This window comes from Populus trichocarpa, chromosome 8 (assembly GCF_000002775.5).
Source record: "Populus trichocarpa isolate Nisqually-1 chromosome 8, P.trichocarpa_v4.1, whole genome shotgun sequence".
In the NCBI taxonomy this organism is placed as follows: domain Eukaryota; kingdom Viridiplantae; phylum Streptophyta; class Magnoliopsida; order Malpighiales; family Salicaceae; genus Populus; species Populus trichocarpa.
This window is the reverse complement of record NC_037292.2, coordinates 7,163,866-7,190,682: the sequence shown is the minus strand read 5'-3', so window position 1 is coordinate 7,190,682 and position 26,817 is coordinate 7,163,866. Positions and strand designations below refer to the sequence as shown.

The window sequence follows — 26,817 nt, the reverse complement described above, 5'->3', positions numbered from 1 at the left end:
TTGTTTGCGTTCAAAAGCAGCAGTATATTGCACTAGGATTCTACATAGTATAGTGGGAAGTAGGGAAATTAGGCATCTTATTCAAATGCCTCAAGATCCGCTCAGCCATCTGCCTTGTATCAATATCCCCATGGTGAAAAGCATTGACCAGAGTGGCAGGTAACAACCTGTCCTGTGATATATCTGAAGCACACCTACTCCCTCCTTTTACCAAGAATCTATCAATTAACCAGAAGGATTTTTTCCATAAACCTTCTCCCTTGTGTTCTTTCACAGCATTCAGAACAAGTTGGATGGCATTCACTTCACACAACATGCCAACACTCATCTCAACATCAACTTCGTCATCTAATAAAGTACATACTGCTGACAAAGCAGCTTCAACAACCTCAACATTTTCATGGTCCAAACATGCCAGCAATCTCTCCACTGCTTTTGCGTCAACTAAACAGAATGTGTTTTGCGAGGAACAAGCCCCTCTATGGACCGGGCACAAAGGTAGTTGTCTCTTTTTTGATGAAATGGAAGACAGGAATTTCGGCGGGTAGAAGAGTTTCAAGAACTTGGTTTTCTTTATTTGTGGTGGTTTTGATAAATTTATGGATTCCAACGAGAGATTCTCCAATCCAATTGCTGATAACCTCTGAACTTCATCACTTGATGTTTTCATGAGCAGTTCTGTGAATACTGAGGTGAAGTTGTAGTCTCTTGCTAGAAACAGCATTTGAGGTTCGTAAAGTGTGGTCGTGAATCTGACCAGAATGCTTACTAGTCCTTCTAAGTAAGGAATTACATACCTGCCTGTTCTTATACAGGTTCCTTGGATTTGATTGATTTGTTGTAAGATTGCAGGGACTGTATTCTTTCTGAGAAGAGCGAGATTTAGTGTCAGGCTCTGGTGGGGGAGTTTAGCAAGAAATGTTGATGAAACTGCCTGCTTCTGTGTGATTCGGGTTGTTTCATTTCTGCCAAGGATTAAGTTCTCGGGTTGACCCGCAGTTTTGCATAGTCTCTCTACTATAATGTGTCCCATGTAAGGTATGAGCACGATAAGAAGCTTGATTGCTGCGATCCCAAGTTCTTCATGGGGGTTATTGAGGAGTTCAACCAGGGTGTAGCTTGCTTCACTCTCTTTGACCATGGAGACAATGGTGCTCATTGATCTGGGAGACTTCGCCAGGCACAAAAGAATTCTAATGAGATTGATGTTGAGGTCATCAGGAGTGGAATGCTTGATCATCTCAATGAAGTTATACAGAACATAGTCTGAAGCTAATCTGTGGCCGTGAGAATTTACTTGGAGGTTCTCAAGGTCAAGCCCAGCCTCAAGTATATTTGCTAGCATTGCAGCGGCTTCACTTTTTGAGTTTATTGGTTCACCGTAGATTCTTCGAGTGAACATCTCTTCAACCATAATTTGAATGATTCCAGATTTTGCAAGTATTTTGGCATTAGGATGGCAGGATGCGATTTTTGCTAGAGCTTTGAATGCTGCTGTTCTGGTCAGAGTGTTTCCACCATGCACCATTTTGATAAGAGGTGGAGAAGCCCTCTCAGCCACATAAGTGTCTCTGTCATTTCCAAGTGAAATTTCCCCAAGGTATTCTGCCATTTCTGTCTGCATTTCCTCGGAACCTGTTTATTTTGAATTTCCATTAACGTTGTTGAGGCATATAATATTTATTTGCACACAAGGAAATTCTTTTTCATTATTTAAGCTGTCCAGAAAAACCAATTCTCTTAAACTAATTATCCACAATTAGAGTGACTAGTTCGAACCATTTTAATTAAAAGAAAGAAAAACTTTGCCATTCAACATGCTTGCTAATGCATCAATTTTTTTATTTTTTTTTCCACAAGACGTCCGGCTATGCTTTTGGTAGACTCTGAGAGGTTTCGGGAGTTACCTTCAGTGAGATGCTTTAGAAGGGGTTCCAAGAGTCCATTTTCTGCCATCTTCTTGATATTTTCTGGAGAACTCTCTAGATTCTTTAAGATTTCATCTGCTTTTTCTGAAGAGAAGGCATCATCAGGCTGATTGTATTTTATTCTGATCAGCATCAGAATTCCTCCAGGAACTGACCCAATTTTCTCCTGCAATGATTCGGACCTTGATAGCTCAAGTAGTAGTAGTAATGCTGCATGCCTTATGGGCTGGTGACCACTTGACATCATCTTGATTACTGTTGGCATGTCCACCATTTCAGATATCATTATCTGCACAGAAAATCACCAGAGTTGAGTTACAATTCCTGGAAATAGTATTCATGGATTTCAATGGCTTATTTTCTAGATAAATGTGTATCCTCATGTTAGGGTTCATATTCAGACCCATAGAGAACAATTTGAATTGTTGAGGCTTCTTCAAAAAGATGCATGTTACATATAACAGAAGTTTCAGCCATGTTTTGGTCAATTATGGTCGTCTAATTGCTAAGCAATTGCAGGTGAGCTTCCTTGGAGGCAAATGCACCGATTCACATAAAAGCCTCCCCGGCAAGCAAATGGCTTGGTTGATTGTGTGTTGGCTGGTGATATAAACTTTTTGTGAAATAAGATGAAGAATATGGGTGTCTTTTTGAAAATTGAACAGTTTTTGCTCCTGATGATAATACTGGTAGACATTGGTTTAACCAATTGAAAGCAAATCTTCTCTCCGCATTGCCTAGTTTTAGACCATTGAGACAGAAATTTACTTGTGACTTCAAATTTCCTCTGGATGACATTCTAAAATCATGACACATGCACGCAAACACACATGTACTCTACCTTTTCTTTTACTTATGATATCATGTAAACATTTTAGGAAAGAAGAGCACAACCTTGGAATCATCATCCTCTTTTGTCAACTCTTGTAATAACTCCAGTGCTGCATATCTAACATCTCTATCTTTGTACTTCAGAAGCTTACAAAGCAATGGAAGTATTCCAGCATTGTGAACTTGTATCTTATTATACTGTTTCCTTTTGCAGATGTCTTGCAAATCCCTTATTGCTTCAAGCACCATACTCGGTGAAGCAGACACAAATAAAGCTGAACGTGAAATATTTATCCTTGCTACCTCGTTTCTTTCTTTCCATTCCTCTATTGTGGTCTTGAGAGCTACATTTGTTTTTAGAACTCTGCTCAGCAACTTCTGCCCTGTGGTTGGGCAGAAAATTCCCTGCGAGTTATCGGACTCTTCCAACCACTCGGTAATTGCTTTCCTATCATATGTCACTCCACTTTGTAAGGTCACTGGATCATCCATGATCTGCTTCGTTAATGGACAGTAGAAAGTTTGATACAAAGGCTCCATATGATCAGTCATCCTTGCCAATGATGTTGATGAGCTGCTACTGCTGATGTGTTTCCTTGGCCTGCAGAGACTTGTGGGTTTCAGGAATTCTACAAAGTCTGGATCATTTAGTTCCCGAGAATTATCTGTGGACTCTTCAACACTGGCACGGTAGAGATCTGATTCTATTGTTACAGATTCTTCGTTTCGTCCCTCCTCTGAGAAATTCTTGTGTGGATCCAGCTCTTTGGTCTGCAATCCTTGGCTTTGGCCAACTTCAAAGTGAGCACTCAACATTTCATTTGAAAGAGCTTGAACTGAAACTTCTGCGTATTCTTGGCCTTGAAATGTTGATGAAGGTATCAAGGTCAAGCATGCGCCCATCTCTTTTATCACCCTTTCCAGATGTGACATGTTGCTTTTCAGTTCAGATTCAGAATTTGAGATGGTGCCTCTTTGGCATTTGTTTACAAGATCCTTGGCCTCGGTGATGCTTCTGGATAGGGATTGAAGGATTTCTGTTGCATTATTCGTGGTGTACTCAGCTTTCTGCAACTCCATTATGACTGGGCAAATTCGGTAAAGGTAGCATCCAATTTCAGCCAAGTTTTCCTTTTCTATTTCCACCCATGTAATAGATTCAATGATCTCCGAAATTAATGTCAGCAAGTGTTTGGCAATACTAGCAGATGAAGTTGAATTTTTGCTGGGCTGGAGAAACAAAACAAAAAACGACAAGATTAGCAAGCCTCTCACACAAGATGTTTTTCTCAAGTTTGATTAGCGGCATAAAACCTCAATTAAGAGCTTGGGAACTCAATTCAAGAAAAGGTCAATAAACAGGAAACTGGATTTAGAGAATATTCCTAGCCAGGTAATATAGTTTTAAACTTGCCCCCCAAAATAGGGGGAAAAAAACAAAACCACTTCTATGTACATGGAAGTGGTTCAAAAACAAATATAAGCAGCAGAAGCTTTAGGTCAACAGATTGGAGTTCCAGTAAAAAAAAAAAAAAAAGAGGCTGAATTTGATAACTGACTAGTAACTCTTTTGACTTCAAGAGGAATGAATGGATTTGGCAGGCTACTCCCTCTTTTGTTTGAAAATGGAGTTTTTGTACCTAAATATCTTGAACTCTTGCCACCTAACTCTAATCCTGCACACCAAATCAAACGCAGAAGTATGTACATGGAAGTTTATTTAAAGGCCAGTTCAGTTTCTAACTTTTGAGGCTTACTCAAACTGTTAATACTAGATAGAAGCAAGATGGCATTGACAAACACATACCGACATCCAACCGGAGCCGCTACTTCTGATGCCTTCCCGCTGTGTGGACTCGATCGATGATCTCTACAGAACCTGGAGAAGTAGTCACTTAGTCTTGTTGGAGAAGGCATCCGATAAGTTTATATTTTGCCATTGAACAAGTCTCTGATAGCTTAATTACGCAATTTTCAATAATCTTCCCAGCAAGAGATTTCCTTTCCCAGAAAACTATAATTTGTTGGCGAACTCTACGGACTCCAACGTATTTGTGAGAGTGACTATCTTTTCTATATTGGTGCTTGATATATACAAGGCATAGGAATTAAAAGAAGACTCAGTCAGCATGGCTGTAATGGGAGTGGGACATGGGATTTGACAAATTGCATGGTTTGGTTTAAGGTTACTATCTGATTTTTCATCAGCCACCTTTCAAGATGGAAGCTTCAATTGTACGTATTTGACAAATTGTACGTATTTGTTGGAACACTAATATGCTCTTTCTTAGTCAAGCAGGCGTCTCTACTGCACTGACCTGATGTTTGGAGAAGAAATGGCCCAAGAAATTAAGACTTTCTACAGGTGCCTGGATTTAACTTGTTTGACTTTCAGTACCTTGTAAAATGTGTAAAAGATATTTAGTGGTTAGATTAGTCTACTTGGTTTTATTTTATGAGCCAAGTCAAAAGCAAAATGGTCTAGATTAATTCACTCCTCTTCCAGTACGTCATGGGCAGCAGGCACTGGATTTATCTGCAGGAATGTGATGTACACTATCTTTCTTACCTTCCCAGATGCTGACGATTGGGTTAGAGGCTTGCAAGCCCCATTTAGAGTAAATTATTATTGTTATTTGATCTTTACGTTTTTTATGGAATAATTAATTAATCCTTTCAAATTAAAAAATCCAATATTGAACCCTTATGCTTTTACATTTTTTTGTAACTCAGTTCTTTTTATTAGTTTTTTTATGATAATTTAATTATTTTTATTTTTTCAAGCTGCATTAACTTTTGCATGACGACTACGAGGAGGATATAAATAAAAAAAACATATTAAGGCCCCTGTTTTAGAAGCCATTATTTATGAGTGTTCGTGATTTCCAACAATTATTGGCAGCAATCCTTTTTTTAACAGGATAAATTGGTAATTTAGCACTCAAAATTAAAAATACAGGTGAATTGACATGAGCAAAATATTCTGGTAAAATAGTAATATTTAGTAAGTATCGTGTTTTTAAAGCGTTATATAGTTAAATTGTGTTATTTATCGCTCAATTGATCAACTAGTTTGTAATTATTAAAGAAATTGGTTGATTGATTTTGAAACTAGCAAGAAAAATCTCAAAAATACCAAAACTAGAGGGCTCGGCGAGATTTTTTATATTTAAAAATCCAATAGTCTGCGTAGCTACATAGTGGCTATTACGGGGAAAACGGTATCCAAAAAACACCTGTAAAAATTTAAATGTAATTCAACGGTCGAATCAAAAGTTATGGTCCTTTTGAGTTGTTATTCTAGTCAGGTGCAATTAGACATCCTCTTGGACCTAGATCTGTCTTACTGGTCCATAAATACATCTGCTAATCCATCTACATAATCTGTTTTGGGCAGATTCTCGTTTAGTTATAGGAGACTCGCATCTGACTACTTAAAATCACTCATTATTATGTGAATAATAATTTTTTAAGATTTTAATTGGAGTTTATTTTTAAGTTTACAAGTTGGACAAAGATGTATATTTTGACTCATAAAACATTGAAAAAAAACTTCATAAAATTATTGTTTTTATATGAAACGGTCGACCAGTTAATATAATTATATCCAACCAGTCGACCAATTGAGACAGAAAATTAGAGTTTGATTACGTCATGTTTTAAGAAGGCAACATGATCAAACTATATTATTTTATTGAAATTTTTAAAATAGTATTATTCTATGAAATTTTTATGTGTACTGTGAAAATTTTATTAAAAAAAATCCTTTTTAACATCTTAGCTCATGACCAGTTTTAGGAAGTCCCTCATATCTTGAGTTTTTGTTCGAACCTCGTTAAATGTGTTTTTGGGGTATAGTAAGGCCGGAAAAGTGGAGTTTTTTGCGATGCTTAACAATACTGGGTCCTCCAAGTTTACATGATTATCATAATTTTTGGTTTTTTTTAACTATAATTTTATTAGTATATATTAAGAGAATATTTTCATAACAAAAATATATTTAATTGGAAAAAGTCATCATAATATACTGATAAAATTCTATTAATGTATCTATTTATACTTACTAATTTTCTAGTAGTAAATTGGTCAATTTAAAAAAATATTGTTTAAAAAAATAAAAAATTAAATTATATCTAATTTGATATTTTCATGAGTTGACATATCAAATCAATTAAATTTGTTATGATAAAGTCTCACTCTATTCAATATAAAACTCAGGTTAAGTTAGTTCGAGTTTAATAACATTAATATATATATATAATTCTGGTTTGATTATGATTCAAATATGTTCCTTTGATTATTAATTCAATAAAATATATATTTATCTTCATCTCATCCAAAAAAAAATAATATTAATAACCTGTGAATAAATATAATATTTTCAAAATACCAAAAATTTAAATGTGGGAAATAAGAAAAATATTGACCTGGGAATAGGTTTAAGTTGAGTTTATTTACTCTGTATTCTAAATAGTGTTCTATACTTATTATTATTACTATTATTAAAGAAATCAAGAGTTTTTTTTTTTTTTTTTCCATCTGTCTCAAGTCAATTTTGTGAAAAAATCCACTAAACATGTGAAAAAAATTCTAGTTTATAACATGCCTTGGTTGCTTCCTGATATTACTCGTATTTCTTCATTTTGAAGCCTGTTCACTGTGGTTCCCATTCTTGTTACAGCATTTATCTGTCATTTCAATGGTGAGTTGGCTGATCTTCGTATCCTCTAAATTGCTTGCCTGTGGATTTGATTTGGGAACATTAGTGACATCTGTTTACTGGTTCTCTCAATGAAAATTGGTCAACAAAGAATGCCAGTTTCCCCTGGGATAGGGAGTGACCAGGCTTATCTGGGCACTTCTGGCTACTCTCCAAGGCCAGGTGCTTGACAAGTAGATATTTTTAGAATTGACAGTTTGCTGCCATTGCTTTAAGGTGAGTAACTTAACTCTCTAGCTTGAAGTTCTAATCATGCAGGTATATAGTTCAGATCAAAAGAGGGATACATTTTGCATTTTAGTGCTTGAAAATATCGGATACAAGGGCCTTAAAACCTTTAAGATGGGACACTGGTGCTGTGGTGCATTAAATCTTTTATTCCTTTTTCTCCGAGCATGTAAACGCATTATCTTGGTTGGTGGTTCTGATTCTATGTTGCCTGCTATGTATCCCAAATTGGTATCAGTTTCGAAGTTCCAATGCACTTTGATTGCAGTAAAAAATGAGAAATTACTTCCAACTTGGGTCTATCTATCATATTGTTCAATTTTTGATTCAACTTATAATCTTTCATGGATCCACCTTTAGTAGCAACAAAGAAGGATAAGGTCATGTCTGTCGTCATGATTTTCCTTGCTGTGTTCTCAAGTTTGGTGGCCGTATATAGTGATGCCTGTGCCCCATTCAGAAGAAATCCCTCTCCACATGCATGATTTTATTTGTTTTGATATTCAGCTTAGAAAATGGTCTTCTCATCATCTGCTTGAAGAACTCAACTGTGGAAGCGGTAAAAGATGCAAAGTTGCCTGGGTACTGCTTATGTACAAATCCAGATCTTTTCCCGACTGTGGTGTTCTGTAATGTTTTGCTGTACTGGTTTGAGCTACACATGGAGTAGAGTGCAATACGGTCATCCATCTTGTGACGAGTTCATCGGTCTTTTAAGAAACCATGTCTTCAGGAGTATTTGCAGTCCCCTGAATGTCATTGCATTTTTTTGTTCTCAGCACATCACATTCTGGATTAATTATATTTAAGGACGAAGGTGATGATGATGGCAGGTCGTACGACTTTTGATATATGCTACAGTACATCTGAAACCTTAAAACTCAAAATGCTTAATTAAAAAGATAATAGATTGGTCCTGCTGTGCTTGCAATCAATTTTGCGGCAATTGATCGAACTTTTAACAATATATGTGTTTACCAAGGAAAAGAAGGCAGTCATTGTCTCGTAATAACAGTTTTTATTTATTCTTTTATTTTATTTTATTTTTGAGAAAGAAAGACAGATAAAAGTTGATCATGGGAAAAACATTTTTTTCCCTCGTAATGATTTAAAGATAAAAAAAAGCATTACCTTTGAGCACTGCAAGGCCAAATAGACCCAAATCTTATTTTGTGTGTTTCTTTGAACAGACCTGCCTTCTTTATCATTTCCAATTCAAATCTCTGACTCAACGACAACAAAAGAAAATAACAGTAAACTACCTGTTACAGAAAGAGCAAGTAAATCCCGGGCCTTGGGAAAAAAACATCAACCTATATTATTTTGCCATATATATTAGCATCTTGCTTTAACTCGTAGCAAGAACAATACAAAAGCCAGTCCACGAATCAAATTAAAGATCCTATAGAAAAATTGGTACAAAGGTGGCAAAATGCCACGAAGGAGACATGATCGTCATCCACCAAGGAACCACGGTATGCAAATCCGAAGCTTTCATCATCATCAGTCTGTTTCAATGGCTTCATCAACATAATAATCCATTCTTCCAAAAAGCTTCGATTCCATTTTGCACCGAGCCATGACAAAGTAGCTTGCTTATTAACATAGTGTCGATCCTTCAAGCCATTGCATATGTTATTTCTGAATCTTTTCACAATGCAGATCCAGAAGATGCCACATTTAAGGTATGCAGAAGGATGGTGTCAGAGATATCTCCTCCTAATAATTAATCAGTTCTTGTGTTTAGACATGTTAAAAGGTACCTATGGTGGGGGGTATGCCTCGTGCTTCTTTTCTTCTCAACCTTTTCTGCTCAATGTGGTTTAGGGTTCTCTTGTCACAATCTAAACCCAGTGATCAGCGAGTACAACTGCCATCACCTTGGGACCAAATGTCAGAGGTATAGAGTACATATTACGAAGGAAACTCACAAGTTTAGGGTCCGGTTCAGACTAGTTGAAGAAATAGGTTGATCGCAGGACATCTTTTAGATCAAAGACTCCTCGCTCTGGTAAGGGAGGAAATTTCAAGTTGGGGAATGAACTTTGGAAGCTTTCCAACAACTGCAAGCACAAACACAAACCAATAAATCTGGTAGTTATTAACATAAATCAACATGTAAGATTCTCAGTTTGAAAAAAAAAATTCAAAACAGCCATTGCATATGTTATTTCCAAATGTAATCAACAATGCATAATAGCTTGCTGTGAAGAGAGCATAATTTTTTATGTGGCCCTTTTTCCTCCCATTTTATTGCTTACCAATAGAATTCTCAAGCTACAGAGAACTATTTCATTAAAGCACATGAAAGTCACAGCAGGTTTAAATTGTAATGTGCTTCAGTTCATGTTAGAAAGCTAACCTAAGTAACCAAATGAAAGAAAGGTCTGCTCTCACCCAATGACCTCCATTGTGACATGTGGGCATGTGGTTTATAGATAAAGATCTAAACTGAACTGTTTATAGAACAATTTACCAGCTATGGATCGTTGCCATCTACTAATGCTTTTTCAGTCATTTCAAAAGAAAACAAACAGTGGCAGTGTGAACTAGCAAAGCACAAGCTTGACCCATTTTAAAACCAGGAAAACAATTCTTCTCTAGGAGCAGTGCTTATATAAGGTTTGATGAGCATATAGTTAAAGATACTTTACATTCTCCAGTATTGGCGCCTCATAGAGTTCAACAAACTTTTCTCTGAGTATCCTGTTCATTTCATCAACATCGCATGCATGTGTCCAGTATGAATCATGGACCCCTGTAGGTGGACATCAGAATGAAATAATAAGATTTCCCGAGAAAAATTACCAGGAGTCAAGAGGGAGTGAGAGAACTACTAGGCCAGCACAGACCTGCAAAGTTCAACCCTGCCTCTTTGCAGGCAACAGCAGTCATCATCATGTGAGAACCATCAAGGGAGTGGACAAAATTTGGAGGAAAAGCTGTTCTTTGCCGCTTAACCATGACCTATAACAAGCACAAAATTGTGGGATCATTCGCTGAGTTCAACATGAAGCTGTTCTTTGCCCCTTACCCATAAATTTTCAATCTCTTGTTTTGTATTTGTATTTTTTTTTTTTTTTCAAGGATTGAGTAGAAGAAAGGCATGATTCACAGTTTTTGAAGCTTGTTAGAAAAGAAAAAATAGGAAAAAGATCCATTAAACTACCTTGTCTGTTTCTCTTTTTAATGTCAGCACCTGAAGGGAAGTCTTAATCTACATACAAATCAAGAAAGCATCTTAGTTGCCTATCCAAATAAAAGGTGGTTTTCTACTTTCATTATATAATTGAGAACTATAAATCGGACAATTTCAAAATAATATTAATTTCCTAGATCATTACAAGATGCCTTCCCAACTGTCGATAAGGCTGTACAACAGGAAGTCCGAGTGGAGTGGTCCACCGAACAGGCTGATTTTCTGAAGCTATCACCTGTTTATATTCCAATTCAGCAGTCAGAAATTCCAGAACGCAGCAGAATATTCACAAGCAGTACAAAGTGTTGATGGTTGGGAACTGCTATATTTAACTGAAAACTCAAAGTTACTGAAAATGTATTAAGCTTGAGTGCTAATGGTATAGTATGCATGTTAGATAGAACATTATCCTTTGGGAAAGTAACGAAGTTACAAAACACCATTCCTCTATTCTCTTCGGTTTACATTTATTGTTGAAAAGATTGTCAAATTAACCTATCCCACCCTTTAACCATCAGAAACAAGGTCCGCAAGAAACAATTCAACTACATTCTTGTATCCCAATATCCTTAGTGATTTATATGATCATACCATTACAAAATATGATCTGAAAATGGAAATGATCTGGCAAAGAAGTCATATATGACACTTGGTAGTTGGAACTGGATACTGAAGGCTAAAGGGAAACTACCAAATGAGAGGTACAAAAATGACTTGAGGTGATATGGTTAGAAATGATTTTATCTCGAATCCCTTCAATAAGACAACCTTAGCAAGTGGGATTGAAAACAGGATTCGGTAACCAGCTTTAACAAGTCTTGAAGTCTGGAACTAAGGGCACAGCTGAGCTGAATAAGCTTATTCCCACATTGACCGCATTAACACCAATTTAAAGCTCTCTTACAACAGATGGATTATAAGGAATCAAAGACTTTCCATATCATCAAAAGATGATTAATGAAGATACTTCGACTATCTAAATCCAACAAAGCTCACTAATACTATAACTTAAGCAGAAAACCTAAGGGGGGCAAACCTTACCAAAGCATTAAATAAAATTACCAGGTCAGGATTTTTGGGGATACAAGTGAAAAGGACATGACCAAAAAGAAGTGTCTTATCAAGATTCTCACTTGAGCAGTCCCATATGTGGGACGTATCAAATGACAGGGCAAAAACTATCCTGCCATGCAAAGCAAATGAAACACACCTTTGCACATTCTCCAAGCCAAGCCATAATCCCTCTTGCACCTTCAAACATCTCTTCCAAAGCCATCAAGGTGGTCTGTTCATGTGGTGAAATAATTAGCACAATCCTCCTTTACAGGCACACACAAACACACAGCACTTACTTTTGCTGCATAGCAGGCTGCAGAATACAGCTGTGGATCATCTGCAATGATACAACGCTCTTTTAACCTCCTTTTGATTTGGTCACGGGCACCAATATAAGTGACCCCATACACTGATGTCATCACCGTCTGCTTCACCAACTTCCGGTCCACCTGGGATTCAATGTTAAAGGAGAGCTGTTAGCAACATAATATAGGAGGTCATGTACAAGTATGCCCAGGTTTGTTTGGTGACAAAATGAGTCCACTGATCCTAAAACCTAATTGTGTCGGTGTATATTGTTGAAATAAGAAATCATTCGTAATTTTAACGATTCAAATAATGTTAATTGAATAATCCCATGCATATTCAGCACCATTAATAAACATGAGAAGGCAGAAACCTGATTGACTAAAAGCTTAGCATGCACTGAATTCGGATTAATTGCAGGATCTTTTTCTGCATCTCTTTGCATGATATCAAGAACTCTACATCAAAAACAGCAATAGAATTAGACGTTAGATGTTCTAACAAAAATGACACTAGGTAATTATATGTGTTTTTAGTGTAACAATTGAACATGAGTTGTTGGCAATTGTTCCAGAAGCAATACATATGATGAAAATTCAATAATTCATGCTATATTTTGTACCAACATGTAATTTAAAAATCATAGATACAAGTTGCCATCATAACCAGATTCGGGTATTCCAAAATTTACCATTTTATTACCCTGTTTTTTTCAGACTAATCAGTCTGCCTACTCCCTGTAGATATGGGTATAAGTTAATCCAAATTTAAGAAAAAGGTTCACCTAATTCCCAACCAATTGTAAAGAATAGTCGTCATGTTGTAGTTGGCTGCCCCTAATCACCTTCAAACTAACTCAATTTCTACAGAGGTACAGTGAGAGAGAGACCCTACCTGGTCGCAATTCCTGAGTAAACATCAGCAGGTTTTTCTCCCCCGACCAGATTTACTGCAGCAGCTCCCAACTAATGAAAAATTCAATTCAGTTATATTGCTTAATATAAAACTTAAGTGAAGTACAACAAACTCACACCATGCACTCTTAAAGATCCTTAGTCATAATTGTGACTTCAAAAACACTTAAGTTGCGCAAAAAAAAATTATGAACCTTGATGCAAAATTTAACAAGTTCCAAGTTTCCAAATTTAAGATTTAGAGATACAGCAATTTTCTTAAGTCAACTTGAACAGAATTTTTTTACCTTGTCCCTTCCTAGAGCAGCATAGTGCTGCAAGCCATTGCACGAACCATCCTTGGAAAAGTAAAAACAAAAACAAAAAAGAAACATAAGAATCAATTCTTGATCAATGTACATCCCTGTACTGTAAATTCAACATGAAAAGTAATGTACGAAGAAAGAAAAGGTTATATATAACACCTCTCAACTTCTTCTAAGACAAAACAACAAACATTAGCCAACAAATCTGCTCCAGAGTTCATCACAACTCATCATAAGCAGGCTTCAACTTTATTTTTTCACAGAACTCAAAGTTGTAACTACCGAAAGAAAAGGTACCTGGTGAACAGGTGTATGTGAAGTAGCAGTCTCTGGAGAAGGGCTTCTCAAAGCTTCTGATAGATTAATGCATGCTGCCAAGCATTGAAAAGGATCCTCTGCACCCAACCACCACCTTCGTCCTTCAAGAGGTTGGTCAGCAGAATCAAAGATATCATCCAGATGATTCTCAGTAAATGATATTCGACCATCATAGGATAACTTGTCTACACCACCAGCATACAGATTTGCTAAATGTATCTTCAGCCACCGTAAACCAGACTTCCCAAGAGGTCGTCCCTCTGCAAACTCTAGGATTCCCCGACACACATCAGAGCCAAGATGATTCAAATATGGGTGCATAGGGTAAGCACGACCGCGAAAATCAAGGTTGTGTGGATAGTAAAAGCCTTCCTCGTCCTTCATCTTTCTAGCTACCTGCTCCAAGTTATAACAATTTAACAAGTCATCTACAGACATGCAAACAATTTTATTTTCAGAAAACAATGGAGCTTCTTACCGCAAGTTTTAGTTCAATATCACAACGCTGGGAATGTCGCTCACTATTCTCCTTTTTCACACTTCTAACTTTCCACGTCCATTTCCGAATTTCAGCTTCATCTTCTGTTTGTGGCTCCTCGGGCAGAGGAGCCTATTAAGTTTTTATAAGTAAATACAAAAGAGTTTGAAGGGGAAAAGAGATTTCAACAAAAAGAAAGGAGGGAAAGATCAAGGACCAGCACAGGCAATGCTAATTAGGACAGTTACTCAAAAGACAATGGAGCAAAAGAACAGAAAGAATTTCTTTCATTATAAATGAAAAATAAACAAACAAAGAAGGAAAAAAAACTCTGGTCATTAAATAACTCACATCTTCACGGTCAACCAAGCCAGCAAGATGGCCTCCACTAGCCCATATTCTATCAACTACCACAAGGACCCTTTTATTTATTCTCCATTTGGTATTTCCAAGAGTATCCAGGGCCTGACTCACCAAAAAAGCATACAAAATTATTGCAACAAACAAATAAATGAAGACAGGTTTGGGTGCAAGTTTGAAGTCAGTCACAAGTATTCACCATTCGTCAAGTAAATGTATCAATTTTAGTGACATATTTGTCAGTGGAAAATAGATAGAATCAACTTAAGCATTGATTTCAAACCTTACCTTAAAAACAGGCTCTAATTGATTCCTTGAAGCCCTTTTAACTGCATCGCGTTGTTGTTTTGATCCATGGATTCGCATAACATAGGAGGGTAAAAACAAGTGTGCACCTTGGTCATACCTGTTGAAATATAGCAAAAGTTAGGAGGAAAGAAACCAGTACACCACTGATATTAATGTCTAGCCAGCTGTCTTAAAGAAGAATTGATTAAGATGGTCTGGTCATTTTATTTTGTAAAGCAGTAAGCTTGACATACAATATGTTACTAAGAACAACTGAAATAAACCAACTTCTTTTTAGTAACAATTCTTACATGGAGAATATATCACTGCTTAGAACCAACTGTTCTATTAAACTAGTTTAACTTGAAACATTGTACAAGGATTGGTATAAACAAAAAGAAAAATGTCAAAATATAGAGAATTGAAATCCATACCCTGTCCAGTTTAGAGGAGGCACCAACATTGGCATATAAGGGATGACCATGTGCCTAGCCTGTTCGGATGATAAGAATTAGTATCATCCTAATACCTTAAGGAAGATATAATCTTTAAATATATCCAAAGATATACCAGAGCCAAAACAGTGTAAAAAAGAGTTACTTACAGATTTCTCAAGGCCTTTGCGAACAAGTGGGTCGCACTCAATGACACCATATCTCCTACTACTTTTCCTATCCAAATGTAAGCCAAAAAAAATTTTAGATGGTGATATGAGTGTGTGTGTGAGAGAGGGGGGGGGGGAGTCATTAAATAAACAGAGATTTCAATTTCTCACTGTGTATCTTTTGTGATGGTTTTAAGGGTATGCACAAATGCAGGGCGAATATCAGGCGGACCATCTCCTATTTGATCAATTGGAGGTTGTATATAGGCAGTTTCTATCATTAATTGAATCAAGCGAGAGCCAACCTGGGATAGATAAGCATTAGAGGAAATGCAGAGAAAAATGGCACTTCTATGTGACTACATTTACAGCAAGAGATATCACAAACCTTAACATGTTCTTCCTGACCCCAAGGCCTTGAATCATCATGACCCTTCACAATTCGTCTTACTTGCTGAACCTTTTGTTTTTTAATCAGTGTGGTTACTTTTTTCCTCAGCTTCTCCTGTTCCTTGCTTAGTTTCTCTCCTTCCTCAATAGCAGCATCAGACTCACCTTCAGATATCTTGGCTTCCACATTCTTCCTCTTCTTAGTCTTCTCCAAAAACTTGTGTATCCTACCCTGATCCACATAAGAGATTATTGCGTACAAGCTCTCAATAAAAGCCAAGAAATACAACAGCTATTTGCTTAGTAATAATTACAAATTCATTAATTATGGCTCCAAACAAGCAGCTATTTGCTTTGCTAGGAGAAAAAAGAAGAAATTGCAATTTTCACATTTCTAAACTAAAAACATAATTGCATTTTTTATTAAGATATATCACAACAAGAATATAGGAAATTCATGGGGAGATGCTAATCATGAAAGGTCCTACCTCCATTGGTTGTCAACCATTTTTAAGCAGCAAAACAGTAAGAATGCTGAGAAGTATACAGTCTTCCAAAGAATCGTATGCTTTAACATAAGATTGACAGGCAAACTATGTGAAATCAATCATTCATTCAACAAGAGCTTCAAAAGCAATGTAAGTCATGTTTTGGACCTCAACTCATGTGTATGGTCACCAATGATGACTCTTGGTTTTGACTGATCCCTGATTCACAGGGCTTGATTTTTGCTGTTCCTACATTTCGTTTTTCTAAGAAAATATTTTCTGGTGCATCTACTGTACGATCCTTCCAGAAAAGGGAAACACCCCATCCTTTATCATGTTAGCTTTTTGTTATCACTTGTCAAAGAAAAAAAAAGGATCTTTGAAAGTAGTCTTTGTATTCTGTTGACGATGATTGACTGAAGTTCAACAAATTCCCAAATATATGACATCTGGCACCTTAGAGTTCGACACCACTAAGATTGATTTTCTGCTTTAAATCTAAATATTTTTTTATATATAGAAAATAAATCTAGATTTATTTAAGCACAAACAAGAAATCAACTTGACAAGTAATAAGAAATTCCAGCATCCTACACAAACTATTCGCATACCATATGAACAAGACAAACAAAACTGTATTGATCATCACAACAACAACAACCAAAAAGCGCCATGCAAGTTTCCCATCAGACGATTACTAAACACCAAAAGTGCTTGAGATTTGAAAAATTGAATCAACTAAAATTTGCTATCTAAAGGATAAATTAATGTTATGAAGAAACATGAAAAGGTATTAGAATATCAAAATAGAAGCACAGTATCCTACAGTTAGCGGGAAACATTTAAGAAAGCTCCAAAGACACAACTGGAGGTATTGAAGGGATGGGAGAATAGAGGATAAGTTATCTCATTGAATTCAACTAAGGGGCCAAATTACTATATGAACCAAGCAAAGCGAATTCTTCTAATGAGTTTCAACCTGACATTCCTACAGCCCTATACCTGTGTGTTCTCTTTGCCTTACATTTCCAACTTAAAATAGAAACAGATAAAAAAAAAAAAAAACAGTAGTTTGATCCTAAATATTTAATCAAATCCAACTAAACTTCAAGAACAAAACACTAAAAACCAAAAATTTAATATTCTGAGTCATTCACCTCGTGCTCAATGGCTTCGCCAACAACGGATGCGGCTTGAACCACCCTGATACTGGCACTCCCCCCATTTCCAGTCATCAACAACCCCATCAACTTATGCATAGTAATCACTGCCATCATATCTGCGGGCAAGTCACTAAAATGGGCTCTATGAGATACCCTCAAGTTCCGCTTACACAATTCTTGCTCTGCAACAATTGCATCCCTCAAAGGCTCGAACCAACCAAGAAACAAAGACTTTACATAAGGCAAATTAGGTGCCAGTTTCTGCTCGCACATGTCCTCTAACATCTCTTGATACTCTTGCGCCGCCTGTTCCCACGCTTCTGTCTCCATCTTTATTTGCCTCCTTTTGAGAATAGCATACTTTCCAATCCCCATACCTGCCACCATTTTCTTCTCTTGAGGCCTAAACTGTGGTTCCATTTTCTGGAAATGCTTGTTAACTTGCTCCATTAGTCCTTGAAAATCATCAGACCCGGAAAGGTCTGATTCGTCATTTGAAGGAATCACATCTGCAGCCGCTGCTGTTGCATACCCCTTGAAGAAAAAAGGGGAGAGATCAAAAGGTTTTGTTAAATCACCAAAACTAGAATTGCACAATTTGTCATTTTGAGGAAAAACACCAATCTGACGAGAACATAGGAAAGAAAATGCTGAATTTAGGCATTTTTTGGCATCTGGGGATCTGATATTTTCTATAAAGGTGGAGTCTTTAAAGAAGTTACTAGAATTCGAGGGAAATTTCAGCTGTTTAGAAGGAGAACATTTGGCTAAGGTTCTCCACATGATGTAGAAAACAATAACTATGAACCAATGATTTATTGTTATAATCTAAAAGGACAGGGCTTTAAATTGGAGTCAAGAAGGGAAATAGCAATGAAAATAATGGAGGGCATAGAAAAAAAATTGAAGAGAAGTGAGGGAGAATATGAATTAGAGAGGGGGGGGAGACGGAGAGAGAATGATGAAACGGAGATGGTGAAAGAATCAAAATCTTTGTAAATGTGAAATATCGAGAAAGGTGGAGGTGGGAATGGTGAGGGAAGCTTTACTGCCGCCTTTAAACCCTCCTTAAAACCTACGAGGGGAGGTCTTCTTCAATCTCTTTGCATGGATCCATGGGTTTTAAGGCCTGACCCGTTTAGTGACTTACGGAGCCATGGACCATGCTTAATTTGGGAAAAGCTATGGTAATTTGGTATTTGGGTTCACCCAATTGCTCCGGGCAATCCCCAAAAGAATTCGGTTTGCAAATTACATTTATTATTTTTAAGTTTTAAAAACTAATGTTCTTTTAATTTTCCTGGGTCCTGACTTTAGCTAGCTAGTCAAAACTTTATTTGACCTACATTTATTTAGTTAATCGTAAATTAATAATTATTAGAATTCCAGGTAAAAAAAATTAATGGGGCAATGGGTGAATTAATCTGATCCAGTAAAGCAATTTTAAGAGAAAAAGATCACATCTAGTAAATGAAAAAAAAATCCGAGAATTGATAATTACCCGGAATTGCAATTTGTCATGAAATTAAAAGGATTTACCTTTCTAAAAAAAATAAAAAAACTGTCCTTCTGTTTGGGAGCTTCACTTTCAAGCTCCTTTCCTTATTTTATTTTATTTTTTTCATTTCAGTTCTTTTTTTTTTAATTTATTTTTTTTATTTCATCTTTAGACCTGTTTTAATGGTCATCCACTGTCACCTAAGTTATTTTAGGAATGACCAAGTTCAACAGATTACGTTAGAATAATTTCAACATAATTTAATTTAATTAATATTAATTAAATACTAAAAAAAATTGATATTACTAATAAAAGAAAAAAATAAATACACAAGTAAATAAAGATAGATTATAACATTTTTTAAAGTATTATGAAATGCAAAAAACAATTAAAAATTTAATTATTATTTAAAAAAAGTGAACTACTTAGTATTAATTAAAATTGAAAAAAAATAATCAAAAGTTGAAAAGAAAAAAAAAAGAGTCAAGCAACTGCTGATCAAATTAAAACTCATGATGAGGAGAGTATGCAATTCCACAAGTTCTTTTGACACCGTGAAATGATGCAATCCTATAAAGATCCAACCCCGCCGATTCTTTACCCGTCACAAATTTAGAAGCACCTCTCTCTCCAGTTCACCCCGCCTCTCTCTCTCTTTTGCAGGAGTTATTTCCCTCGAGGGCATAATAAAAATGATGCCTAATTCTCTAGTACGTCAAGATAATAATTAATCCTGCCAAGGATCACTCTCTGTCCTAACTTCTGATGGTTCAATTACTTGTGGCTCTGAGGTCTCACTGGCATTTGCATCAGATTCCTCAGCATTATCCTCTGCCTCATCTCCATCTGATCTACCCCATCTCCCTCCAAGTGCCATGGCCATCATCTCGTATATTTTACCACCCAGCTCAGCTGGGCTGTCAGGCTGCAGCATCAAGGGAAAGATGTGAATAACAAGAGCCTACTCATATACTAGCGTATGCTGAGCAATTAAAAGAATTCAAAAATATCTATTCTCATTCTTACAGTGAATCCACTGGAGATCAATGCAGTATCATATAGGAGGTCAACAGCTCTCTTGGCATCACTGCTATCAGGAGCATTCTTGCAAGCAGCCTGCATATGCAAACAATCTAAGAATCAGAAACTCCATCTAGAAATAAGCAATTCATCTTAGGTATTTTCATCCATGAAGTTAATGCACAAGGCAATACTTCATCGATATATCAACAAGAAACTGCCATCCATTTACATGGTCAATTGTTGACACTCCAAGAGGGATTCTTGACATCCTCGAACCCTTTTGATCACATAAGCCTCTAACTAACTAAATAACTGTGTGTGTAGTTAAATCTTGGCAGGTAAATAACTTTAAAGACCCATCGGTTCTTCAAAGCTGTCTCTCGTCAGGTTCTCCATTACCTCCTCAGTTAGTGATTGTAGTAGTAGTAGAAGAAGAAAAGGAAGAACATCAACAGCAACAATACCATAGCTTCACCAAATTAAACAGTGTTGAGAACAACTGTCTTACGTTTAAGTCTTTAATGATTGGGTGATCTGGATTAATCTCCAGTATTCTCCTTCCCCTCATGAACTCCAAGCTGGATTGATCTCCAAGAGCTTGTGCTTTCATCAACCTTCAAAAGCACGAAACAATTGAAATAAGATCAACTGAATAAGCTTGAGCTTCTGTTAGGTGGGGTGGGGTGGGGTGATAGGTGTTGTTAAAGACAATTTCTAACCTTTCCATGTTGGCAGACCAACCAAACTTGCCAGAGACAAGCACACAGGGAGAAGAGCTGAGACGCTTTGAAACTTGGACTTTGGCCACCTTTTCACCCAGTTGCTGCTTGATCCAATCACATAGGAGATTGTATTCTTGTTTAGTTTCCCTCTCTTCAACCTCATCATCACCACCTTGCATCAATACCCTACATCGTTAGCGAGATGGAAACTAGAGCCCCAAGAAGAGAGGAGCCATGCCATGAAAAAGCTTTTGAATTGCTTCAATGAATTGTATAATAGATACAGAAATTGCTAGTGCTAACCCAGTTCTAGATCTTCCTTGCTGATATCAACAAATTTCTTCTCTTTGTAGGTTTGCAGGTTCTGGATGGCAACCTCATCAATTGGCTCAATTAAATAAAGGACCTACAAACAATGCATCAAACAAAACCACATCAAACATCCAGGAACATGTAAAGGAATATAAGATGTCTATGCCAACACAGAACCTGAAACGGGTTATAAAGAAAAAGAAAGTGCAACAAAATATAACATTATCATAGTGACAGCTACAAGGAACGGCAAGGTAAAAAGAAAAGGAGACAGAAATCATGAATATGAATTTAATTAGGGAAATCATTAAAAATATTTAAACCTACTTCAGCATGATTTAATATAATCCTTCCTTTTATTTAAGGTTTCAATTATTTCATTCTTGAAGAAGTGTTTGTTGTAGAATTACATTCTTATAAAACAAATCATTAAGGTTGTGTGTGTGTGTTTGTGTTGTATAGGTATTATTTTACTCTGAGGTTTTAACAGTTTTATATACCCAACAGCTGCAGCCAGTACACAACACCCACAGCAGCACAACTAAAACAATCAAATATTTACTTTCTAGGTTGAGCTTACAATTAGATTGGTTACTTTACAAAGAAAAGGATGATTAGCTTATTTTTCATCAGCTAAAAAAATCATGTGTTGCTGCATCACAGCAAAACTTGCCTTCACCATGTGAACTCAAGTGCAGGTATACTTAAATCTACGCCACGCACATACCTCAATGTCTTTTTGAACCAACTTCTCCAAGAAGGGCGCACTCTTAGCACTTTTCAAGCTGTCTGTTGCCAAGTAGTATATAGCCTTCTGGTTTTCTCCCATGTTTTCAATATATTCATCTAAGCTTGTGAGTTCCTCCTCGCTTTTGGAAGTGTAGAACCGCAACAGTGGAGTTATGCGCTTGTGATTACCAGAGTCTTCAACACATCCTAACTTCAGAAACCTGCCAAAGTTCTCCCAGAATTTTTTGTAATCCTGAAAATCAAAAACATATGTATATACTATTCATTAGTAAAACACAGGCTGAACAGAGGATAAAATATACATGGACTGCATGCCACTAACCTCTTTATTTTCACTTTCAGAAAGATCTTGAATCATGTCAAATGTTTTCCTAACTAGCCTTTTTCTCATAATCCTTACAATCCGACTCTCTTGCAGAATCTCTCGAGAAACATTTAGAGGAAGATCATCGGAATCCACCACACCCCTCACAAAGCTCAAATATCGTGGAAACTGCCAAAAAAAGAGGCAAGGACAACATACTTAGCTTGTTCTTGTATAACATTGCAACTTCATGACAAACTTAGCTCCCCAAAACAGTGTGTTGACTCGTAAAAGACAATAAAAAAATTTGCATGGAGGATAAAGTACAACATTATATGGATATGAACAAAGATCTTCTCCGATTAAAATTCAAATACAATATCTATGTATGATTAAATATGCGTGAAGAAAATGCAGAAAACAGTAAATGTTACAACTTCAATAAATTATTACATCACGTACCAGTTCCCCATCAAAATCATCTGAGATAAATACCCGCTTCACGTATAAACGAATGTTCTTTGTTTTAGGATTTATTACTTCCTCGTTGTTAAGAGGCCCCATTCCTGGAATGTATAGAACGCTCCTAAACTCAACCTCTCCCTGCAAAAAAATTTGAATTAATTTCATACACTGAAAAATTGGTAGCCAAGTAAGAAGTATGAATATTATGGTACCTCTGTGGTAAAGTGTGCATATGCAAGCGGATCCAAGAATTCATTAAATGTCTTCTTGTAGAACTCCTGATATTCATCCTTTTCAACTTCCTTCGGATTCCTCATCTACAACAACAAATAGAAGATAAACATAGAGTACATTATATAAGAAATTGCAAAAACAAAGGTAACACCTACTTAAATACTCACCCAAATCGGTTTTGTCTCATTGACTAATTCCCAATCCCAATACTTCTCAGTTTTAGTTTTCTTTGTCTTTTTTTTCTCACCCTGCACCAGGAACATGAACCCAGTTAAATGGCATGATTAATTAAATGAAAATCATAGCACCGTCATTAAGATTGTGATGGCATTTACCTCTGGCACCTCTTCTCCTTCTTTTGGTTCTTCCTCCTCTTCCACCTGCCCAAGGTTTCAATTTCGCAGAAACGCTTTAGCTGGTATAGGCTTAAATGTACAAGCAACACTAATAATGGCAAACAATATTCAGCTCAAATTATCACTCACATACAACATTGTGTGATTCAGAAAATATAAGTTCTTACAAAGGTTCTAAGAAACCAGGTCAAAGAGCCAACACAGTTTTTTTTTTTTTTTTTTTTGATAAATAGCCAATACAGTCTTTTAAAATGGTAAGAGTAATGAACTTCCTTTAAGAATTCCAAACCGTTCAATGTACATGCAAACCAATGTTCCATGCACCCAGATTTTTTCAAATTTCATGTAAATTTGACAATAAGCAGGAAGTAAGAGAGGGATGCATTCTGACCTCAACAGTCCTTGATTTTTCTTCCCATGTATAGATAGGGAAAGCAACGAACTGAGAGTAATTCTTCACCAACCCCTGAATTCTGACCGGATCTGAGAATTCATACTTGTCATCTTCCTGCAATAGGACAATAACTTGTAAGCCTGCTTTTGATCACAACTACTGAAGTTGGACAAAGAGACGCGTGAACCCTACCCCCAAATCCCACACACAAAACAAGCCAGCAAAGAGAGAAATTTTCAGCTTTGTTTTTGAACCATAAGCAAATAATACTGGCTTTCAATAATAAGGTTAAATGCCTGTTTTTCATCTAATTTGTGAATAATATCCAAAGAGCATGTGTACCCTTAAATAAAGTGTGATTTGAGTTCCACGGCGGAGGAGCTTTTCAGGGTCAGTTTCTTCCTTGATGACATAAGAGCTACTGTCAGCTTCTGATTCCCAAACATGTTGCTTATCTGACTTTGGGCTCTTTGTAGACACAACGACCTGATTGCAAATTATATGGATAATCAAGTTTAATCAGGAACTTGCTACAGAAATGACAGTCACAAAAACTTCAAATAATAGCAAACAGTGCAATATATACAAAAAAAGTTCATAGAAAATACACTGCACCTTCTCAGCTACAAGGAAAGCAGAATAGAAACCAACACCAAATTGGCCAATCAAACCATTGTCTGCCCCAGCATCTTTGTTTTCCTGTAGATAACAGGGCAGGGAACTTAATTATATGTCCAGCAGAATCCAAATATGGTAGGCGATTTGATGTTATCTAAAGGAGAAAACAGACACCTTAAGAGCCTTTAGAAATTTTGATGTGCCACTCTGAGCAATAGTTCCAAGGCAGTCAACAAGCTCCTCTTTTGTCATCCCAATGCCAGTATCTCTGCAGATTCAGAAAAATCAGATCAAATTGCTTCCCAGCATGCTTGTCTACAAGAAGGAAGTGAAATTAAAATAAGTCTTTGCATACGTTATGGTAATGGTGCCATTGTCTGGATCAGGTCTGATGCGTATCTCGAGGTCACCAGCATCCCCAAGCAATGAGGGCTCGGTCACACTTAAGAATCTCAACTTATCTAAAGCATCGCTTGCATTGCTGCATCACAGTAATAGAATCAAGTCACTATGTCTACTACAATGGGGAGCACTACCAGAACGACATGATATCAACAGAAAAGAAAATAGTGACTCGTTTCTTCGTCGGTAAATGGGCAGAAAAAGCATAAAAGCCTTTCCAGATAGGCTGCTTTTTCATGTTGCCCCTTACACAAAAAATTCCAATGTCCGACTAACAGACTAGATAGAAAATTAGCAAGCTCATAAAGCCTGGTAGTAACAAAGATTAAAATGCTCGCTAAATACCAATAGAGTCAATGCTCACCTCACGAGCTCTCTAAGGAAAACTTCCTTGTGGCTGTACAGACTGTGAACTATCAAATCCAAGAGCCGACTGACCTGAAAGGATTGAGATTCCCAACTTTCAGTGCCTTATAGACAAAAAATTTAACTCCAAACTAAGTAGCATGTAAAAACCAATTGTAACAACAATAAAAACCAACAAGGCATCCATCTTTGGTAAAGCTTTCATAATCACAGTATTCGGGACTCCATAAACAGCTAAGAAATTGCACAATCATCAATAATTATCCAATAAAAAAAGAGTGTTTTTTACTTGGTCAATCTGAAATCAAACAAAACAAAAATACAACACAAGAAAAACCTATACCCAATTCGCAAAACCTAAAAGACCCCAACTTTCACAAAATAATAAAGAGACCCACCTCAGCTTGATACTCAAACTTCTCGCCAGAAGTATCAGTAGCTTCCTTCTCTGCCACAGCAGCCTCGCACCGAACCGAAATCCGGTCATTTCTCTTCTCAAGTTTCCATTTTAATCCAGAACAGGAAAATTCCTTTTTGAGACCGTTATTTTGTGACAAAAAAACACTTCTCAGATTTAAGACTTTGTTATTTGGATGTCTAATAGAGGAGGGGAGGGAGATTAAAGAGGCATAAGTAGCTAAGCTTCTGCTTAAAACTGGAGCCATGAAAGAAAGACGGGGGGGGGACGTTTTTGCCGGGCTTCCTCTTACAGCTTATCTATTTCAGTGCAAAGGAGGGGAGAGCGTTGCAAAGAAGAGAAAAAACCCTTGAGGGGTTTAATGAGAAGAAGAGAGGGTTCTAGAATTTTATTCTAGACAAAAACCACTGTACTCTTTCAGGGATTTGCACTTGGAGTTATGTGTTTGTAAATTGTAAGGCTTAGATGCTGCCATCTCAGCATCCACAATATCCTCCTAATTTTTATTTTTATTTTTATTTTTCTCTTTTTGAACTTGAACAAAATAAAAATCACTTTGTAAAAAGGGGTGCTCTGTCAACCAAATGCTGGTATTATCAATTTGGGCCCAGCATTCGATCTGGGTTTAGAAGCTAATTTGAGTGTGCTTATCACGGCAGTTGGAGGCTGATGCCGGCCAGAAAAATCAGGGCAGCGACCGATGGATGAAAGGCCCAGACAAGATTATTATTATAGAAGGAGTAATTAATATGAGTTTAGTAATTAAATTTCAATAAAACAACAAAACCGTCCCGTCAAATTTATATACAATGATCATTGGCATCTGCTGTTCTCTTCTCTGTATTGTACTGGAAGTGAGGGCCGGTGCAGTAGCAGCAGACCTTCTCTTTTTTAATGATTCGATGGTTAATGGTATTTTCAAATCATTTTAAGTGTTGATTGCTATTAAATTTTCCTACCAAGGGAGTTGATCTTGATGTTCAAGATCAGGAAATAAATAGAGGGGAGAGCAGTGGAGTAGCAGCCTCGAGTCTCGTTGTCGAGGAACAAAGATCAATAAAATCTGGCAAGTTTTTCACTTGGAAACACCGTTGATTTATTCTAATTTATCATTGCAAGGATCTAACAGGTAACTCTCTAGTAAAACCAGTTGCGCTCGGTTACTTGGAGGAAGCATTGTCATTTGACTCGTTTCTATTCCTTTTTATCATCTTTCAAGTAAAAGGAATCGATATATATTAAATGCATATCCATGCATCCTGGATCAATAGAAATTTTTAAAACTTGATTGGGTTCAAGTAAAATTCAAAGGTAAAAAGTCGGATGAGTATGGATATTACTCGATCCTAACCTGACCCTGTCTAAAACACTCAATCTAA

The 26,817-nt window shown here is 36.6% G+C and overlaps 3 protein-coding genes across 5 annotated transcripts; all 3 read right to left on the bottom strand.

The window, feature by feature from the left end:
* LOC7483912 (putative U-box domain-containing protein 42) lies at positions 1–4,826 on the bottom strand. Of its 2 annotated transcripts, none has more exons than XM_024606569.2 (4): positions 4,567–4,826; positions 2,823–3,989; positions 1,908–2,217; positions 1–1,635 (listed from the first exon to the last, which is right to left on the bottom strand). In XM_024606569.2, the coding sequence occupies exons 1-4, from the start codon at positions 4,570–4,572 to the stop codon at positions 41–43; spliced, it is 3,078 nt and encodes a 1,025-aa protein (XP_024462337.1). In that variant the 5' UTR covers positions 4,573–4,826; the 3' UTR covers positions 1–40. The 2 variants fall into 2 exon arrangements, with proteins under 2 accessions (XP_024462337.1, XP_024462338.1); XM_024606570.2 differs by lacking the exon at positions 4,567–4,826 and adding an exon at positions 4,319–4,523.
* A 4,175-nt stretch (positions 4,827–9,001) lies between these two features.
* Positions 9,002–18,664, bottom strand: LOC7483911 (DNA-directed RNA polymerase 1B, mitochondrial). Of its 2 annotated transcripts, XR_008059950.1 has the most exons (20): positions 17,571–18,664; positions 15,924–16,157; positions 15,707–15,840; positions 15,536–15,602; positions 15,366–15,424; positions 14,932–15,049; positions 14,635–14,748; positions 14,284–14,415; positions 13,785–14,201; positions 13,470–13,520; positions 13,163–13,233; positions 12,642–12,726; positions 12,259–12,411; positions 12,117–12,191; positions 11,052–11,141; positions 10,877–10,924; positions 10,560–10,674; positions 10,362–10,465; positions 9,471–9,770; positions 9,002–9,354 (listed from the first exon to the last, which is right to left on the bottom strand). XR_008059950.1 is itself a non-coding variant. In XM_002311382.4 (19 exons), exons 1-19 carry the CDS (start codon positions 18,357–18,359, stop codon positions 9,660–9,662), a joined length of 2,967 nt encoding a protein of 988 aa, XP_002311418.2. In that variant the 5' UTR covers positions 18,360–18,664; the 3' UTR covers positions 9,002–9,659. The 2 variants fall into 2 exon arrangements, 1 of the variants encoding a protein (XP_002311418.2); XM_002311382.4 differs by having other exon boundaries at positions 9,002–9,770.
* Positions 18,665–19,557: 893 nt separating this feature from the next.
* Positions 19,558–25,818, bottom strand: LOC7483910 (heat shock protein 90-5, chloroplastic). The gene is made up of 18 exons (XM_002311381.4): positions 25,419–25,818; positions 25,019–25,092; positions 24,608–24,733; positions 24,427–24,520; positions 24,250–24,333; positions 23,977–24,120; positions 23,632–23,748; positions 23,220–23,264; positions 23,052–23,132; positions 22,863–22,967; positions 22,648–22,788; positions 22,204–22,374; positions 21,859–22,113; positions 21,123–21,225; positions 20,817–20,991; positions 20,606–20,711; positions 20,101–20,190; positions 19,558–19,999 (listed from the first exon to the last, which is right to left on the bottom strand). The coding sequence occupies exons 1-18, from the start codon at positions 25,683–25,685 to the stop codon at positions 19,802–19,804; spliced, it is 2,376 nt and encodes a 791-aa protein (XP_002311417.2). The 5' UTR covers positions 25,686–25,818; the 3' UTR covers positions 19,558–19,801.
* Between the last annotated feature and the right edge of the window lie 999 nt (positions 25,819–26,817).